We start from the raw sequence: 18,258 nt of genomic DNA, 5'->3' as shown, positions 1-18,258 counted from the left end.
AATCTTCATGATTTCTTACTTTTGATAAAGCATATATGAATGCTCACTCTCAATTAACCGACTTTTTATATGATATGACTCTGATATTGCCTACTATCATGGTGTCATTCCTTTTTCAAATAATTTGGGGCCACCACTCACTCACGTTTTAATGTTCAATGGATACTTTTGTCCACAGGGGAGAATGGGGAAAGGAAAAAAAAACCTTGTGCGAATCAGAAATATACTATTTTGCTATTTTCAGTCAATCACAAATTGTCACGTTGAAAAGTTATCACGCGCGGTATATTGTGATTGATCGAGGATAAAAAAAACAATATTATCCATGTTTCACACAAGTGTTTCTCAAAAATGAGAAATAGCCTCAAAAGCCACATTGAACGCTTTAACAATTGAGTAAATCCTCGAATATGTATGAGGATTTACTCCATACTCACAGTAAGAATTTGACTATACTTCATCAAAAATAATTTTTCTATTTAAAATTCCTCCCATACATGTAACTTATCGTTTATAAATATGTATCTTATCCACCCCTTAAATATCATCTTCTAAATCTAAGCACAAGATAACCTTACTTTATCATGCAATTGACCTAACAGTGTCCATGCTGAAGTATCATGTAAGGCTCTCACTATAGAATTCTTGCATGTGATAGACCTAAAATTGTACACAAGTATAATGTAGTTGACCTGCAGCTGGTCAAGCCCATGTCAATTTTTATTTTAAGATTGGCTTATTTTGGACCAAATTTTGTTCCACAATCTAGCAGGCCCAAGCCTTATAGTAATCCAGTAATAAACCCAACCCACTTTTTCCCCAATCTCCAAAAACCCAGGAGCACCTGACCCCCTAGGTCGTAGGCCCTAGACCCTAGTAAAAGTCAAACCTCAAAACCAATTTCCCATGCAATCATATGCATTGACTTACCGCATATATGTACAAATATTTCCTCTATTTCCACCCCCTATTTTGCTACAAAATCAACCCATACAGATCCTCCATGCCTGCTCTTAGTAAAAGTTTGAAAGCTCTCATCAAATCCTCATAAAAAACCATATCCTTGTGGCGGGAGTCACGCAAGCAGGACAATTAAATAATTGGGTAATATTTCCAAGAACGACAAAACAAATACAAAAAAACGATCCCCCACCCCCCCACGAAAGCCAAAGCCAAACAACGCCACCTTTGCCTCTCTGTATTCTACAGTCCCAATCATTTCTTGTTTACTACTTCAGAGCCCAAGACTGATTCTTCGCTTCATTTCTTGATCCAAGGATTAAATCCAAAACCCATTTCCCAGATTTTATGCTTCAACCATTTCCGTGCCCAAAAATACAAAATTTGCTACACTTTTGACTTTCTTTTTAAAAAGTTATTTTGTTGACCCAGATTTGCGGATATACCGGCGTGTCATTTTCTTGGTTGATTTATAATCGAAAACCCAGAATGTGGCTGCTGAAGTTATTACTTCATTAAATTATAATCTAACAATGAAGCGAGTTGTATAAAGATTGTTGCTTTTGGTGGAGGAATTAAATTATGGGTACCTGACCAATATTAGAAAGGTAAGCCTTTGATCCTTTTATTAATTCATGAGTTTTCATTTTCTGGGGTTTTTCTTATTCATGGGCTTTATTAATAGAGAGATAAAAATTCACAATTCATGTTGGGTTTTGATATTGCGTGTGGTTTTGTCAAAGATGGTTTTGTTTTCAATGGATTTTCGTAGTGATGCTTATTGCTTTGTGATGGTGGCATCTAAATGATTTAGTTTTGTCTTTTGTTTCAAAGTTGAGGTGGTTGTTGTTGTTTTTGTAGTTGCTATGATCATATCATATTATGGCAGTGTGCGTTTTGAAGTTTACAGGTCTAAAATTGCAATGATGATGTTGTGTTCCATTTACTTAATTTACTTGAGCTTGTTTCTTTGTTGTTCCAATGATTGCATACCAAAAGAAGTGTTAATAATTTGGTCTCTGCTTCAAACTTTATTGTTCTGTATCTACTAGGTCTCGAGAAATTCGTTTAATGATCGTATAGATGCTTGGACGTCTCAAAAGGGGTTCACTGAATCTTTTTTCTTTTTGTTGTTTTTGGGTTTTATAAGGTGTGCCCTTTTCTTTTTTGTTTTCAAAATGATTGGAAGGGTATTATCTGGAAAAGAGAAGAATAGCCTTTTTTTTCTCTCATCAAAGTGTTTTTCTTTGTGGTGTTAACGCTTTGTAATTTGGTTTATTTATTTGATTTGGTTTTCGTTTATGTTTACAATCCTATTGCATATTTATTGAAGTATTGTAGAATCATTTGCAGGCAACAGGGGGGTCTAGAAAGCTGGAAATCCTCCAATTTTACCATCTGCTATTTGCCATAGCTGCAGCAGGACTGCAGAGTAAGATACAGTAAGCAACTCTTATTTTGCTATATTCTTGTACGGATTTCCAAAAAAAAAAATCCTTGGGATATTTGTGTTATATTCTTTTCCCTTCTTCACCAAGCAAGCATTCTCTGATTTTGTGCAGATACATTCCTGCATTTACTAGAAAGTAAAGTGCACACAGTGCCTGTATAGATCAAAGAATCCTTGACAGAAATGGAATCTGCACCAGGTACACCAAGTGTTATAGCAAACTTAATGGGTCTGGAAGATGAATCTCCCCCTCAGCCACCTGTCCAAAAACAAAGAAGAGTGCTGTCTGATAATTACCTACACAAAGTTGCTTCCATTGGTGTCAGAGAGAAGCGTCATTCATTCAGGTTGAAAGTAGACTGGAAAGAATTTCAAGATGTTTTTGAAGTAGTAGATACTTTAAAAGCAGACAAGCTTGATAACCTGTCAGTTCAAAAGGGAAAAACATACACAGGTTTCTCAGAAGCAAAGATGGAATTTACAACGCAGAACGGATTCCAAGTATCACCAGAAATGATGGATTATGAGGATGATCATTTCCCGAAATGTCTCCCATGGGGCAATTCTTTGTTTAACAAGCATCTGGATAATCTGCAAGTTTCCCCTTCTAACTCACTATTTGGGAACACAACAGTCTCGAAGTCATCATGTACTTCTGGCACTGGAAATGTTGATTTATGTAGGAAATCAGGGAGGAAACATGAACAGCCAAATGTTACTTTACTTCAAAAACTTGAGAGTGGGATTGGTGCAGAATCCCTTGGAGAAACTGGTCTTTATAATTTACGTAAGTTTTCAAGATCTCAATTGGAGTTAAACAAAGAAGGATGCTCTCCCCTTACTAGAATTGTTGTTTTGAGACCGAAGCATGGAAAGGCTGAGAATTCTGCAAGATGTTTCCCTTCTTTGAGTTCCCTCGATGTTTCTCATTCCAGTGATAGCAAGTGCACGGAGTTTCCTAGTCTTGGTAGTGGGAAAATACATGTTCCAGTAAAAGAAAGGAAGAACTTGGCATATGACATGGAACCAATAAGCTTAAGGTCAAAAGTTTCTAGGGAAATAATGGGGAAGCTTGGCATAGATACTGGGTGCAACAAAACCAACATTGATACAAAGGTGTCATGGTTAGGATCCAGAGGTTGCAACTCCATTGTAGTGGAATCTGAATTGATGAGGCCTCCTTCCTTGAGAGAGCAGTCCTTTTCTTATTCAGATGAGTCATATGTAGCCAAGGAAGCCAGGAAGCAGCTTTCAGAACAAGGGAAGATGACTAAAGAGTGTGAAGAAATAGGAATGGCTGGCAGAGGCACTACCCTTGGGAATTTGCTTTCCATGCCTGGCCACAAAACAGGGCCAAGAAAATTGGATTACAAGCTTGGTAGGCATTTTCAACCAAAAAGAAAGCTTGTTACGCGTGACATTAAAAACTTAGATCTTAGTAAGTTTAGAACACATCAAGATAAATATGAAGCTCTTTGCAATGAGTGGAATTTCAGGAGGAAAGGGTCTATTAAATTGGGGCAGCATAAGTCAAGGGAGTACAGATTCAACCAGAATGATGGTTTTAGACCTATAAAGTTGAGATCCATCTGTAAGAAATTCCAATCTTTTCCTGGCCTGGAATCAAAAGGCAATCACGCGGTAGAAAAGGCTTCAAGAAATTCTGAGAAGTGGCAATCTGGAGCCAGAGCCTGCATCTCTGTAGACAAAAAAGATGATTCTTTCCTTCACGTCACTGATACTTCAGTTCAACAGGTTTGGTGTTTCTTTCTTTAGAATATAGGTAGTCCCTTGTCCATATTGCTGGGCTGCACAGTGGTGATAGTTCTACCCTCCCAATGCCCCTTCCGTATTCTTTATTTGGTCAAAGCTTTTCTATATGGTTTGTTTATTGTATCAGTTTACTGTGATAATCCATATCTTTAAGAAAAATAAATTACTCGTTGCTTGGTTATTCATGATATCAATACTGTCATGTGACACTTTCTTCTAAACTATTGTAAAATTGCAGGAAATATCTTACAAAGAAAGTTCTTTTCTTTTGCACTGCTCCACCACACAGCTGGATTGTATGATGAGCTTGGAGGAGGCTTATCAGCCTAGTCCAGTTTCAGTTCTGGAACCACCATTTAGAGGAGAGAGGTCACCTCCACCAGAATACCTGGGAAAGCTCAATGTTGACATCGGTGGTGAGTTGACTAGAAGATCTATTTCTAAATTATCAACTTAATTTTATTTCTTCATGCTTTTGAAGATGATTTGATTTGCAATATATTTCCATACTAAACTTGTATGTGCAACTCGCATTTTTGAAATCAGAGTACTCTGATACATACTCGGAAGGATCTGGAGTTGTGTCAAGTGATGATGATACTAATGAAGGATCAGCCAGCAATTACAGAGAAAATGAGGATTTAATGAGACTGTTCAGAGTTGAAGAAAGTAGAGACTTTTCCTACCTTGTTGATGTGTTATCAGAGATAGGTTTATATGATAGGCACTCAACCATGGACTTTGGTACCTGGCACTCTCCGGAATGGCCAGTAAGCCTTTCTGTCTTTGAGACCCTGGAGAAGAAGTTTGGTGATCAAATGGCATGGAAAAGGTCAGACAGGAGGCTATTGTTTGACCGTATAGATGCAGGGCTAATGGAGATTCTCCAGCCATGTATGGGTGTTCCCGCATGGACAAAGCCTGTATCAAGAAGGATTAGATCCAGGGCAGGCCAGGAGATGATAGAGGAAGATTTGTGGATGTTGCTTGTTAGCAAAGAGAAGGAAACAAGAAATGACTTGGCAGAAAAGGTGCTAGGAAGCGAAATGGAGTTAGACTTGGGAGATGATATTGACAGTATTGGTACAGAAATAGAGAGATTCTTGATTGATGAGCTTGTAACGGAGTTTGTTTCTTAAACACTAGTGATTATTTTTTTGGTAGAATAATTTTGTGTACAAGTTAGACAAAGATATTTTTGTGTATGTAGCAACAGTTTTGATCAAGTGAAAGGGTTTGAAAAGGATATATGTACAGACTCAATTTTTTCATACATGAGTGAAATTAAGATGTGGTGCAATTTGAGCTTCTCTCTCTAATTCAGTACTTTGCAGTAATTTGAGCGAAAACTACTTACTCGCTCGACAGATTTGGTATCAAGCATTGCCCTGATAGAAGGCATTCCATTATGGATCTGTCTATGCATATGTTTAAAGCATTGGCCAGATAGAAGAATTTGATAACCATATTGAAAGCTCAACATAAAATTATAGACGAATCAATATTAGAAGCCAATATCCCTGAAATTGTGTGGCTAATTACTAGGATATATCAAAGATTCCAAGCCTTGTGAAAGCAAGGATCTTTCTTAGGTTACCTAAACCTCTGTCCATATCCAAACCATTCCTCTTCACTTTAGGGTCTTACTTCTTAGGCGCCTAAACCAAAACACTAAACAGGAAAGATTAACACCAACTCCATCTGACCAACTCCTTTCAAAATCTCAATCTATACATACATCCACACAACACCCTTCAATCCATAACCCAAAACAGAAAGAACAAAATATTTCAACTCCCATATTTTAGTCCCCTCTCTTAATCAAATGGAAGCTCACAAAATTTTCTCTGTCACAGCCTACCTACTCTTTCTCACACTCACCATTTTCTCTGCCACATCAGCACGAACTCTCGAGGAGGAGCAGCTACCAGTTCCTGTAGTCCCTCCATTGGCGTCCAATACAGACGAGACACCTATCATCAATGCTAATGTTGCTGATCAACATACCTTAATGTTCTTCATGCACGACATCCTCGGAGGATCGAACCCCACGGCTCGAGCCATGACCGGGATAGTCAACAGCCCTGCAGCCAATGGCCAACTGCCATTTGCCAAACCCAATGGGGCAGTCCTACCTTACAACAACGGGGTACCCCAGAACAACAACAACAACATCCCTTTTCTCACAGGGCTAAGTGGAACAACATCAAATGTGGCACAAAACAACGGGATCAATGGCGGGTTCGGAAACTTCCCGATAAACAGTGGACAGCTCCAGCCAGGCTCCGTGCTCCAAAATCTCATGTTTGGCACCATGAGTGTGTTTGACGATGAGCTGACTGAAGGGCATGAGCTTAGCTCTGGTTTGGTTGGGAAGGCACAAGGTTTCTATGTGGTGAGCTCTGAAGATGGTACCAGCCAGACTATGGGGTTCACGGCTATGTTCGAAAGCGGGAGCTATGCCGATAGCCTGAGCTTCTTTGGGGTTCATCGGACGGCTGTATCAGAGTCTCATTTGGCCATCATGGGTGGCACTGGCAAGTATGTGAATGCCAAAGGTTTTGCCATAGTCAAGACCTTCCCTGCTTCCAATCAGCAAACTGATGGGGCAGAGACTCTGCTGCAATTCACAGTTTATCTCACTTACTAATTTCTGTGATTGATTGAGCAGCATTTGTATTTCAAGTTTGTTTTAGAATCCCAAAAGGAGCAGTAAAAATTTGCTCTGTAATTTGTATGTGATTTCACAGTAAAAATGATTGCATTTTATTTCCGGACTACTTTCAGCTTTGCATATTTACCGAGTCAATTTTAAACTTGATTTGGTGGGGTGCGCCAGGCCCATGCAGTAGTGCAACGCTTGGGCGACGCGCGAGGACCCCAGTAGCAAGCTACTGTAGTGGGCCCTCCCCCTAAAGAAATTAATTTAATATCGTGTGGGCCATTGGCCCACGTATCAGATATTAAACTGATAAGAACAGATACTACACTTGATCTTAGCCAAAAGGCCGAGAAAGGTATGCTTATTCTCTTCTCTTGTTCCTTATTTTATAGGCCCATTCACTTCCCTACTTGTTTAGTTCAGCCGATGTGGGATTCGCAACGTTTACAAACAACAAACGCTTAAAGGGTGCTACGAGGGCTGAATCTTACGAATCTTATAACAAAATTTCAATATCAAATGTTGGTCCAGCAACATTGTTGACGGCTGAAATTATGAAAAAACAAATCATGTGCAGGCTTTCTTGACCAAGATGAAGAAATAGTCTTAACTTTTTAGTACAGAAAAATCAGTTCATATCAAATTTATCAATGATGAACCTTTGAAAAGGGAGAACTTAGCGTGGTCTAGAATCTCAGATTATGTTTAACCTTTGCAGGGCTTTGCGCCTGGCTTTGCATCACCAATTCATTTCTCCCATCAAACAACTACCTTGTAACTCAAACAAATCTCTGCTCTCCATTTGTCAATTTGAACCAAAAATGCAGAGGAGCTAATTCATATTATGCAATTGAAAAACATCAACTGTTGGGTTATAGACCAAATCCCATGGTGGGATTCAGCTTTGGTTGGATCAAAGAAAAACAGGGTCCCTGCACATTCACTTTGATCTTTGTTTAAATAAGCAAGAAACAAAGTCTGATAAGAATCATAAGATAGAAAACCCAGAGCTTTTTAACAGAAAGTTTTCATTTTTCATTCAATTAAAGATACATTAAAAAGATACATCAAATTACACATTGACATTTTCAAGCTCACAACAGGCAACTGCTAAATAAAACTCCCACACACAAACCCAACTACTCAGAGAGGTAAACACTGATCTGCATTATAGTGTCCACGCCATCAGTCGTGTGCTGGTCCTCCTGATGAAGGCTCTCAATGGCCGCATACCCAGTAGCCATCTCGTACTTCCCGGTCCCACCAATCACAGCAATGTGAGAAACAGGGGAGGCAGTACGGTGGACCCCAAACAAGCTTATGGTGTCCTCCACCTCATCGTGTGCGCCATGCAACAACACAGTGAAAGCCATGGTGTGACTGTTCCCGTCCAACGAGCTTGCCAAGTAAAAACCTTGTGCCTTTCCAAGCACGGCAGAACCGAGCTCGTGTCCTTCGGTCAGCTCGTCGTCGATCACCGTCACCGAGCCAAACATGAGCTTCTGGAGAGTGGTTCCAGTCGGCAGCTGGCCCGCCGTGACGAAGGGTTGGTTGCTGCCGCCACTGACGACGTTGTTGTTGCCGCTGTTCTGGATCACTGTGCTGCTCTGTGAGTTGGTGAGGCCGGTGAGGCCTGCGATGCCTGGGATGTTGTTATTGTTGAGGAAGCCGTTTATGTTGTTGTTGGTCAACGGGGTCCCGCCGCTGACTGGGAAGATGTTGTTGTTGGCCTTGGAGAAAGCGGGGTTGAAAACTGTGTTGGCTACCAGGCCAGTGACCACTCTGACTGATGGGTGTGATCCTCCTAGAATGTCGTGCATGAAGAAGGACAAATGTGGGTTTTCCGCGCCGGGTTTTGCCACAGTAGCGCTGGCAGCGGCGGCGGTTGGGGTGGTGGGTCCAGTTGGTGATGTGGGGATAGGACCTGCCACGGGTGTGGTGACTGGGATTGGGGTACTTGGTGATGTGACAGCAGGACCTACACCGGGTGCCACCCCAGCAACAGGGGCTACGTCAGCAATGGGTGCTGGCACGGTGGCAGGTTCCTCAGTCTCGGGTTGTGGTGAATCAGCTTCTGGTACAGTGGTGACAGGAGGGACTACTGGTGGTGCCACATCAGTCTCTGGAATTGGCGAGTCAGCATCATCCTCCGTGTCATCAACGGTTGTGGTTGTGGGGGCGATGGTGGGAATTTGGCCACTTGGCAATGAGGTAGTGGGATTTGTCTGAGGATTTGAGGTGGGGACAGGTGTTGGGAGAGGATTGGACGCTTCAGGAAGTGCCTCATCAAGGATCCTAGCTGAGTTGGCATGTCCAAGGATGATGGCTAGGACCAATATGTAAAGTGTGGCCTTGAGCGGCTTGGAGGTGGATAAAAGAGACTTGGCCATGTTCAATGGATTTTGAAGGAATGAATTGTATTGAGTCTTGGCTCTTGAGAGAATGTATTGGATTTCAGTGAGTTGTGCTTGATGAATGAAACGTTCTGTGTTGCAATATATATAGTTTCCTAGAGTCTCTTAAAGTGATGGAGTTGTTGCACCCTTTATTTTGCAGGGTGTCTTTGGTTGGAAAACCAACTCCCATATCAAATGGAATTGGTACTTGTTTTTTTTAGTAGCTAAGAACTTGAGATGGTACTGGTATGAGAATGATTAGGTGCCATCCACTACAGCCTCTAGTTTTGGCATGACCTGAGTGATAAACTAGTGCAGATTTACCCAGAGATCATTTACAGTAAGTAAAACCATACCATATGCAAATGGTAAAACAGTAAACATAAATACCAATTTCAGGTCTGGAAAAACTATTTGTATGTGTATATAATCTTCTGTCGCAAGATGTCTGTGACAGGTGGGTTTTTGTCTTCAGAACTAGGGAATGTGATTCTTTGGAACCTGGAAATTGTTTGTAATGAAAGGTTATTCAGCGTCCGTACTCCGTAGCATAATCATAGGCTGCGGAAAACGAAACCCATATGTGCTCTTTCAAGAGTCGTAATTCTACTGATTCTTTGAGTAATCAAGGCCTGCATCAAGTTCATTATGTTACTATAACTGATCAAGGTTATGTTAAGTTGAGTTATGGTAGACTTTTCATCAAATTAAGTTTGAAACTGGGACATTGCTCATCATCTGGTGTCATACTTGAACAGAAAACTGCACAACTTCATTTGATAGCATGAGGTGTTAATAATAATGTTGGTTTCTAATCATTGAAGCTTTTAATTATTACTTTGATTATCCCATGCATTTTGCACTGAAAATCATTGGAACAAAAGTTGGATTGGCCGAGTATAAACTTTGCCTGCTCAGGTTCCAACATCTCATATTTAATCTCTGTTACAATCTGCACGACCTTTTCATCCACCAAAAATAAGTTTAGTACAGTTAATTTTAGCCCAATAAAGATCCTATATAAACCCAAATACAGCTGAGTCGATTTACAAAACCAAGTTCATTGGAAAAAAGTAGTTGTTTCATAATTGAAAGGATGTCTGTTTGTAAAGTTCTTTGAAATCTGATAAACCAGAAATCTACAATTATAACAGTTCTTTGAGAACATAACAATTTAATGATCTCATATATATGATCTGCATGACTTTTACCTAACAAGGTTCCTACTAGTACTAGCTGAGATAAACTTTGAGCCTAAGAAGCTTGTTGCCTTCTTCCCCTGCATTTTCTGCCTTAACTGTTGCATAGCCATTTGCACCCACATACTTCCCAATGCCACCAATTACAGCAATATGAGACCCTTCATGCACATCCGTCCGATGCACCCCGAAGAATCTTAATCCATCCTTAAATTCACTATCAGCAAAATATGCAGTCAAGGCCATCATGTGACTGCTACCATCTTCAGAGCTTGCAACATATATCCCTTGTGCTTTTCCAATCACTTGTGAGCCGTAAAACCCTGAACTTTCAAACATGTCCTCATCAATCAGGGTTACAATCCCGAACTCCAGTTCTTGAAGTGTTGCCCTAGCTGGGAAAAATAGTCCGATGCCGGGTAAATCTAGGGATTGTGTAGTGGGATTGGTTTCAGGGAGGGGGATTCCTCCATTTGGAGGAAACAAGCCTAATGGCTTTGAGAAGGGCAGCTGACTAGTTACTTTAGTTGTTGCAGGTTTGGACTTGGATGAGGGGTGAGTCACATTAAGCACATCTCGCATTAGGAACGTGATTTCGTGATGGTTGTGGTGAGGGTGCGTTGGGGTTGAATTGTCTAGGCTTCGAGCGGCCGCCGCAGACGATTGGTTCGTGGTGGTAGTGACTAGGAGGAGGAAGCAGGCCATGGTTAGCATGGAAGGGTGATTGGCCATTTTCATTATTGAGATTGTGTCTCTAGCTACCTTGTACTTGTTGGTAGTTTATTCATCTATAAGAGGAGGAGACATTAGTGGATTTGGTATACATGGGGTGGGTAATTGGAATTACTTAGATGTGAAATGGAAAAGCCACTAGTGTGTGGGTCTACACTAGTTTATTCATAAATAGTAGTAATAGTAAAGTATTATAAGCTACTCATCACTACTTAATAGATAATTAAAGCCAATCCGTGGTCAAAACTAGAAAGTAATATCAATTAAACTGAACTAACTATCATGGTTTAACAATTTTGATACTTAATCCATTAAATTAGACAATTGTCTTATGTATTAGAGAACCAATCCATACCCCTAAATTTGTACATGTCACTTGACCAAATTATCAATAACGAAGAAACCCTTTTTAAAATTCAGTTTTTTTTTTTGGACAGTTTTTTTTTTTAAACAATTGGACAACATTTAAATTTCACGTTTCGTAAAAAGGAAGGGATATTTAGAGTTCTAATTAGTTCATAAGAAAAAAATATATATATGAAGATAATTTTTTTCCTTTTTGTTTTGGCATGAACTAGATATATATAGATATTGTACATTGATAAAGAAGGAAAACACAAAACAAAACAAAAAAGGATGACTACAAATCAATGAAGAAGGCTATCATATATATGATATGATGTACAGAAACAAAAAAAATAATAACAGCAACTAAAATAAAATAAAATAAAATAATAACCGCAACCAAAAAAAAGGAAAAATTGAAAAAGCGTAGAAAAATAAAACTTGTTTGGTGTACAGCAACAAATATGTTGATGTTCATCTATATATGATGCTGGCAATAAAACAACTATTTAAGCAGCAACTTTTTTTATTATAAATAAATAGTCTAGCCGGGCGGATTTATACGGGTTTTTATTATTTTTTTCAAACTAGTATAGCCGAACGGATATACTCGATTTTATCAATGTTTCTTAAAAATAGTATAGCCGCACGGCTTTACATTTTTTACCACGTGGCGCCTAGTCGGTTGGCGGTCCTTTTTTATATATTATATATATAGTACAGCCGCTAGGTTATATATATAAATACTATAGCCGCGCGGCTATACTCATGTTTTTTTTTTAAAATGTATAGCCGCGCGGCTATACTCGGTTTATTAATATTTTTTAAGGGTTATTCGCAGCAATGGTCCCTCAACTATACCCCAAGTTACACTTTGGTCACTCAACTCAAATATTAGTTGCAGAGGTCACTCAATTAGGTGTTTTGTTGCACCGTTAGTTCTACCGTCAAGTCTGTTATTTTTTCTATTTAAAATGATAACGTGGCAAGCATCTCTTAGATTATTGATGGGCAAATGTGACTTTTCAGTTAAGATTATTTGTAGCAATGATCCCTCAACTATACTCGAAGTTACATTTTGGTCACTCAATTAGGTGTTGTGTTGCACCATTAGTCCCTACCGTTAGAGAGACTTGACGGTAGGACTAACGGTGCAACAAAACATCTAATTGAGTGACCTCTGCAACTAATATTTGAGTCGAGTGACCAAAGTGTAACTTGGGGACCATTGCTGCGAAAGTATAGCCGGCCGGCTTAATTGTTTGACACGTGGCGCTAGTAGGGTCCTTTTATATATATATATATATATAGTATAGCCGCCCGGCTATACTCGGGTTTTCCTAATTTTTAAAAAAATAGTATAGCCGGTCGGCTATACCCGGTTTTTTCTAATATTTTTTCAAAAAGAGTATAGCCGCGAGTAACTAGTTTTGGTGAACTTGGACAGTTAATTTTTGAACAATTGGACAACATTTAAATTTGACTTTTCGTTAAGGAAGGGATTTTTATTCTGCGGAGTGCGGCTCTTCTTTAATTTTTACATATAAACACATCCCGATATCTTACCACAGTTTCAGCAAAACCCTAAAATAAAAGGGGCCTAAACCTCGCAAGGTCCTAACTCTACTTCGCCACTCTCCAAAACCCTAAATTGCACACTCTGTGGAACTCCAAATTCCTCTGCCATGTACCTGTACAGCCTCACTCTTCAGCGAGCGACGGGCATAGTCTGTGCCATCAATGGCAATTTCTCCGGCGGAAAGGCCCAAGAGATTGTCGTCGCCAGAGGCAAAGTTCTCGACCTTATTCGACCCGACGAAAATGGTAAGATCCAGACTCTACTCTCTGTTGAAATTTTCGGCGTCATTAGGTCTTTAGCTCAGTTTAGGCTCACTGGTTCTCAGAAAGACTATATTGTTGTTGGGTCCGATTCTGGTCGAATAGTAATTCTTGAGTATAACAAGGAAAAGAATGTCTTTGATAAAGTCCACCAAGAAACTTTCGGTAAGTCGGGTTGTCGCAGGATAGTTCCGGGCCAGTATTTGGCCATTGACCCCAAGGGGAGGGCTGTTATGGTTGGGGCCTGTGAAAAGCAGAAGCTTGTTTACGTTTTGAATAGGGATACATCTGCAAGGTTAACTATATCATCCCCCTTGGAGGCCCACAAGTCGCATACGATAGTGTATTCAATTTGTGGGGTTGATTGTGGGTTTGATAACCCCATATTTGCTGCCATTGAGTTGGATTATTCGGAAGCCGATCAGGACTCTACTGGGCAGGCGGCAAACGAGGCACAGAAGCATTTGACTTTCTACGAGCTCGACCTTGGGCTTAACCATGTCTCTAGGAAGTGGTCGGATCAGGTTGATAATGGGGCAAATTTACTGGTCACAGTTCCTGGAGGTGGGGATGGGCCAAGTGGTGTATTGGTCTGTGCGGAAAATTTTGTGATTTACAAGAATCAGGATAAACCAGATCTTAGGGCCGTGATTCCTAGGCGTGCAGATTTGCCGGCTGAGCGTGGGGTTCTTATAGTTTCAGCAGCTATGCACAAGCAGAAGTCAATGTTCTTTTTCCTTTTGCAGACAGAGTATGGGGATATATTTAAGGTTACTCTGGACCATGATAATGACAAGGTCTCAGAACTGAAGATCAAATATTTTGATACAATTCCAGTTACAACTTCAATGTGTGTGTTAAAATCTGGGTTTTTGTTTGCTGCGTCAGAGTTTGGGAATCACTCTTTGTACCAGTTCCGAGCAATAGGCGAAGATCCTGATGTGGAGTCTTCCTCAGCTACATTGATGGAAACTGAAGAAGGTTTCCAACCTTTGTTTTTCCAGCCTAGAAGACTTAAGAACCTTGTTAGGATTGATCAGGTTGAGAGCTTAATGCCGATAATGGATATGAAGGTCAATAATCTCTTTGAGGAAGAAACACCTCAAATATTTACACTTTGTGGGCGGGGCCCTCGTTCATCCCTCAGGATTCTAAGGCCCGGTTTAGCTATCAGTGAGATGGCTGTGTCAGAGCTTCCAGGTGTACCGAGTGCAGTCTGGACAGTGAAAAAGAATGTATCTGATGAGTTTGACGCATACATTGTGGTGTCATTTGCAAATGCTACCCTTGTGCTTTCAATTGGTGAGACAGTGGAAGAAGTTAGTGACAGTGGGTTTCTTGACACTACCCCATCACTTGCAGTTTCTTTGATAGGTGATGATTCTCTCATGCAAGTTCACCCAAATGGAATTAGGCATATTAGGGAAGATGGACGTATTAATGAATGGAGAACTCCTGGGAAGAGAACGATCGTCAAGGTTGGCTCTAATAGACTTCAAGTGGTTATTGCTCTGAGCGGCGGAGAACTTATATATTTTGAAGTTGATATGACGGGTCAATTGATGGAGGTGGAGAAGCATGAAATGTCTGGTGATGTAGCTTGTCTGGACATTGCCCCTGTACCTGAAGGGAGACAGAGATCTCGTTTCCTTGCAGTTGGTTCATATGACAACACTATTCGTATTTTGTCATTGGATCCTGATGACTGTATGCAGATTCTGAGTGTGCAAAGTGTTTCTTCAATTCCAGAATCTCTCCTATTTCTTGAGGTTCAGGCATCAATTGGTGGGGAGGATGGTGCTGATCATCCTGCCAGCCTTTTCCTTAATGCTGGTTTACGTACTGGGATTCTGTTCAGGACAGTGGTAGATATGGTGACAGGTCAGCTTTCTGATTCCCGTTCTCGATTCTTAGGACTAAGAGCTCCGAAGCTATTTTCTATTAGTGTGAGAGGCAAGCATGCTATGCTTTGTTTGTCAAGTCGGCCCTGGCTCGGTTATATTCATCAAGGACATTTTCTGTTAACACCCCTATCTTATGAGACACTTGAATATGCCGCCTCATTTTCATCTGATCAATGTGCGGAAGGTGTAGTTGCTGTTGCTGGAAATGCTTTGAGGGTTTTTACTATTGAAAGGTTGGGAGAAACCTTTAACGAAACTGTGGTTCCACTGAGGTATACTCCTAGAAAGTTTGTTGTTCAACTCAAACGAAAGCTATTAGTAATTATTGAAAGTGATCAAGGAGCATTCACAGCAGAAGAGCGTGAAGCTGCAAAAAAGGAGTGCTTTGAGGCTGCGGGAATTGGTGAAAATGGAAATGGTAATGTTGATCAGATGGAAAATGGTGGTGATAATGAGGATGATCCCCTCTCCGATGAGCACTATGGCTATCCTAAGGCAGAGTCTGACAAATGGGTTTCTTGCATTAGAGTTCTTGACCCCAAGACAGCAACTACAACTTGTCTGCTGGAGCTTCAGGATAACGAAGCTGCATTCAGTATATGCACAGTGAATTTCCACGATAAGGAGTATGGTACGCTTTTAGCTGTTGGTACAGCAAAGGGACTGCAGTTTTGGCCCAAAAGAAGTGTAACGGCAGGGTATATTCATATCTATAGATTTCTAGATGATGGAAAGTCCCTTGAACTTTTGCACAAGACACAAGTGGATGGTGTTCCTCTTGCTTTATGCCAGTTTCAGGGAAGATTACTAGCAGGCATAGGACCAGTGCTCAGACTGTATGATTTGGGGAAAAAAAGATTGCTTAGAAAATGTGAGAATAAGCTGTTTCCCAACTCCATTATATCTATTCAAACCTATCGTGATAGGATTTACGTAGGTGACATTCAAGAGGTATCTCTTTCTTCTTTCTCAGTAGTTGTATCAGATCTAGAATTTCTTTTACTTGTTATTTGCTTTTGCCTCCTGTTGTGGTACCTTCCCACTCTTACATTTTCTTTGTCGATACATGTTTATCTGTGTTATGCTAGTATCCTATTTTGTGTCATAGTGTCTCTCCATATGGATTATCTAAAACTCAAGTTATTTAACCTTTAGAGGCATAGTGTAAATAAGTAAGTAGACGCTCAGAAAAGTTTTTAATTCAAAATCTTCTGCAATGGTCAAATAGCGGAAATTTAGGCTAAGAGGTCCAGATACTAATTGCAATTGACATATCTTGTTGGCTGATATATAATGGGTGCAGAGGTACTGGTACATATGATGACTCTGTGTTTGGTGCTTGGTCTTTAATCCATGTTTATATCCCTGTATCAATTTTTTGTATACCTGATTTGAGGTGCTTTTTGTGGTGGATTTTTGTATGATGTACAGAATCTTATTCTTCTGGCTTGCTGTTCTTGGTTCACTTCGCAAGGCACTAACTATATTTCCTATGATGTTAATTTATTTGGCAGTCATTTCACTACTGCAAGTACAGACGGGATGAGAATCAGTTGTATATCTTTGCTGATGATTGTGTTCCAAGATGGCTTACAGCGTCATATCATATAGATTTTGACACCATGGCAGGTGCAGACAAGTTTGGAAATGTCTATTTTGTGCGGTTACCACAGGATGTTTCAGATGAGATAGAAGAGGATCCAACAGGTGGGAGGATAAAATGGGAGCAGGGGAAGTTGAATGGCGCTCCCAACAAAGTAGAGGAGATAGTGCAGTTTCATGTTGGTGATGTGGTCAGCTGTGTGCAGAAGGCATCTCTAATTCCAGGTGGTGGGGAATGCATCATCTATGGGACAGTGATGGGTAGCTTGGGTGCATTGCTTGCATTCACCTCTCGTGATGATGTTGACTTCTTTTCTCACCTGGAGATGTATATGAGGCAGGAGCATCCGCCCTTGTGTGGTAGAGATCACATGGCTTATAGATCAGCTTATTTTCCGGTTAAGGTAATCCAGCGGGTGCCTATTTCTAATTATCTGCGATTAATGTGGAGATATTTTGAATTTTATTGTTCTATGTCTTAATTTAGATAAAGCTTATTTTTCGGTTAGAAAGCCTTAATTGATAATTTTGAATCAGTGGTGACAGTATTTTAATTTTGCAGGATGTGATTGATGGAGATCTGTGCGAGCAGTTCCCAACATTGCCTATGGATCTGCAGAGAAAAATTGCGGATGAGTTAGATAGAACTCCTGGAGAGATACTGAAGAAACTTGAGGAAATTCGAAATAAGATCATTTAAGGAAGAGCAAGCTCAAAAGTACCTTCCCGAATTTTACTGTACCTTCGGGTTTAGCATGCATACATCAGATAACATCGTTCTGTCGAAAGGTTCAAGTGGACGAATGCTTGATACTAATGAGAATTTGGTTGACGTGCAGTTTCTCGAGTCAATTTTGCTTCGATTGCTGCTGACTGTAGTTACACTAACAGGACAAGCATGCTAGTGATTGTCTTTTCCTAATATTGCAGGAGTGGATGAATGTTTCTGATTCAATAAATTCAGACGCTGATGGTTGAGACTAAGCCAAGTATATCGTAAGAAGCAACAGGCATCTTTGCAGCCAATTAGACAGCATTCCTTCTTGTTGTAATTATTCAGAATAGATTTCCTCCCCTTTTCCTTCTCAGTTGAACGATGTTAAGCAAGATTGATTGATGCTACATTTTCTCTGTATCTGTTAGTAAGCCACTCTGGAATATTGCACTGAACTTAGATATTGTGGTTGATGTCTGTGATATTTGAATTCATTGAGAGTCTATTTGAAACGTGAGATTCGACTTCTATTTTAGTAATGTATAATTTGGATTTGAATGAAGGAAAAAGAATTAAATATTTCAAATTCAAAACGTTATATTTAATGTCAACTCAAATACCTTGTATTTATATGTTATTCGCGTACGTACTTTTGTACTCAAGTTCGAGTTTGAATCCCTC

The 18,258-nt window shown here is 40.1% G+C and overlaps 5 protein-coding genes and 1 non-coding gene across 7 annotated transcripts; 3 read left to right on the top strand and 3 right to left on the bottom strand.

Moving 5' to 3' along the window:
- The first annotated feature begins 1,101 nt into the window (after positions 1-1,101).
- TRM18 (Phosphatidylinositol N-acetyglucosaminlytransferase subunit P-like protein) lies at positions 1,102-5,509 on the top strand. 2 transcript variants are annotated; one of them, XM_021957962.2, is made up of 5 exons: positions 1,102-1,568; positions 2,314-2,392; positions 2,523-4,165; positions 4,422-4,599; positions 4,730-5,509. In XM_021957962.2, exons 3-5 carry the CDS (start codon positions 2,594-2,596, stop codon positions 5,320-5,322), a joined length of 2,343 nt encoding a protein of 780 aa, XP_021813654.1. In that variant the 5' UTR covers positions 1,102-1,568; positions 2,314-2,392; positions 2,523-2,593; the 3' UTR covers positions 5,323-5,509. The 2 variants fall into 2 exon arrangements, with proteins under 2 accessions (XP_021813654.1, XP_021813652.1); XM_021957960.2 differs by having other exon boundaries at positions 2,314-2,402.
- A 110-nt stretch (positions 5,510-5,619) lies between these two features.
- LOC110756709 (dirigent protein 25-like) lies at positions 5,620-7,169 on the top strand. Its single transcript, XM_021958166.2, has one exon. The coding sequence runs from the start codon at positions 6,009-6,011 to the stop codon at positions 6,831-6,833; it is 825 nt and encodes a 274-aa protein (XP_021813858.1). The 5' UTR covers positions 5,620-6,008; the 3' UTR covers positions 6,834-7,169.
- On the bottom strand, positions 7,009-7,204 carry LOC148297003 (U2 spliceosomal RNA). Its single transcript, XR_015834260.1, has one exon. It is a non-coding gene; the product is annotated as a U2 spliceosomal RNA (small nuclear RNA).
- Positions 7,205-7,940: 736 nt separating this feature from the next.
- LOC110756724 (dirigent protein 24-like) lies at positions 7,941-9,288 on the bottom strand. The gene has a single exon (XM_021958186.2). The coding sequence runs from the start codon at positions 9,233-9,235 to the stop codon at positions 7,985-7,987; it is 1,251 nt and encodes a 416-aa protein (XP_021813878.1). The 5' UTR covers positions 9,236-9,288; the 3' UTR covers positions 7,941-7,984.
- A 1,185-nt stretch (positions 9,289-10,473) lies between these two features.
- On the bottom strand, positions 10,474-11,046 carry LOC110756578 (dirigent protein 16-like). Its single transcript, XM_021958016.2, has one exon. It carries the CDS (start codon positions 11,020-11,022, stop codon positions 10,474-10,476), a length of 549 nt encoding a protein of 182 aa, XP_021813708.2. The 5' UTR covers positions 11,023-11,046.
- A 2,020-nt stretch (positions 11,047-13,066) lies between these two features.
- On the top strand, positions 13,067-18,094 carry LOC110756536 (spliceosome-associated protein 130 A). Its single transcript, XM_021957972.2, has 3 exons — positions 13,067-16,211; positions 16,775-17,266; positions 17,425-18,094. Exons 1-3 carry the CDS (start codon positions 13,203-13,205, stop codon positions 17,560-17,562), a joined length of 3,639 nt encoding a protein of 1,212 aa, XP_021813664.1. The 5' UTR covers positions 13,067-13,202; the 3' UTR covers positions 17,563-18,094.
- The last annotated feature ends 164 nt before the right edge of the window (positions 18,095-18,258 follow it).

This window comes from Prunus avium, chromosome 2 (assembly GCF_965620075.1).
Source record: "Prunus avium chromosome 2, drPruAviu1.hap1.1, whole genome shotgun sequence".
NCBI classification, from domain to species: domain Eukaryota; kingdom Viridiplantae; phylum Streptophyta; class Magnoliopsida; order Rosales; family Rosaceae; genus Prunus; species Prunus avium.
This window is presented reverse-complemented; position numbering and strand designations above follow the sequence as displayed.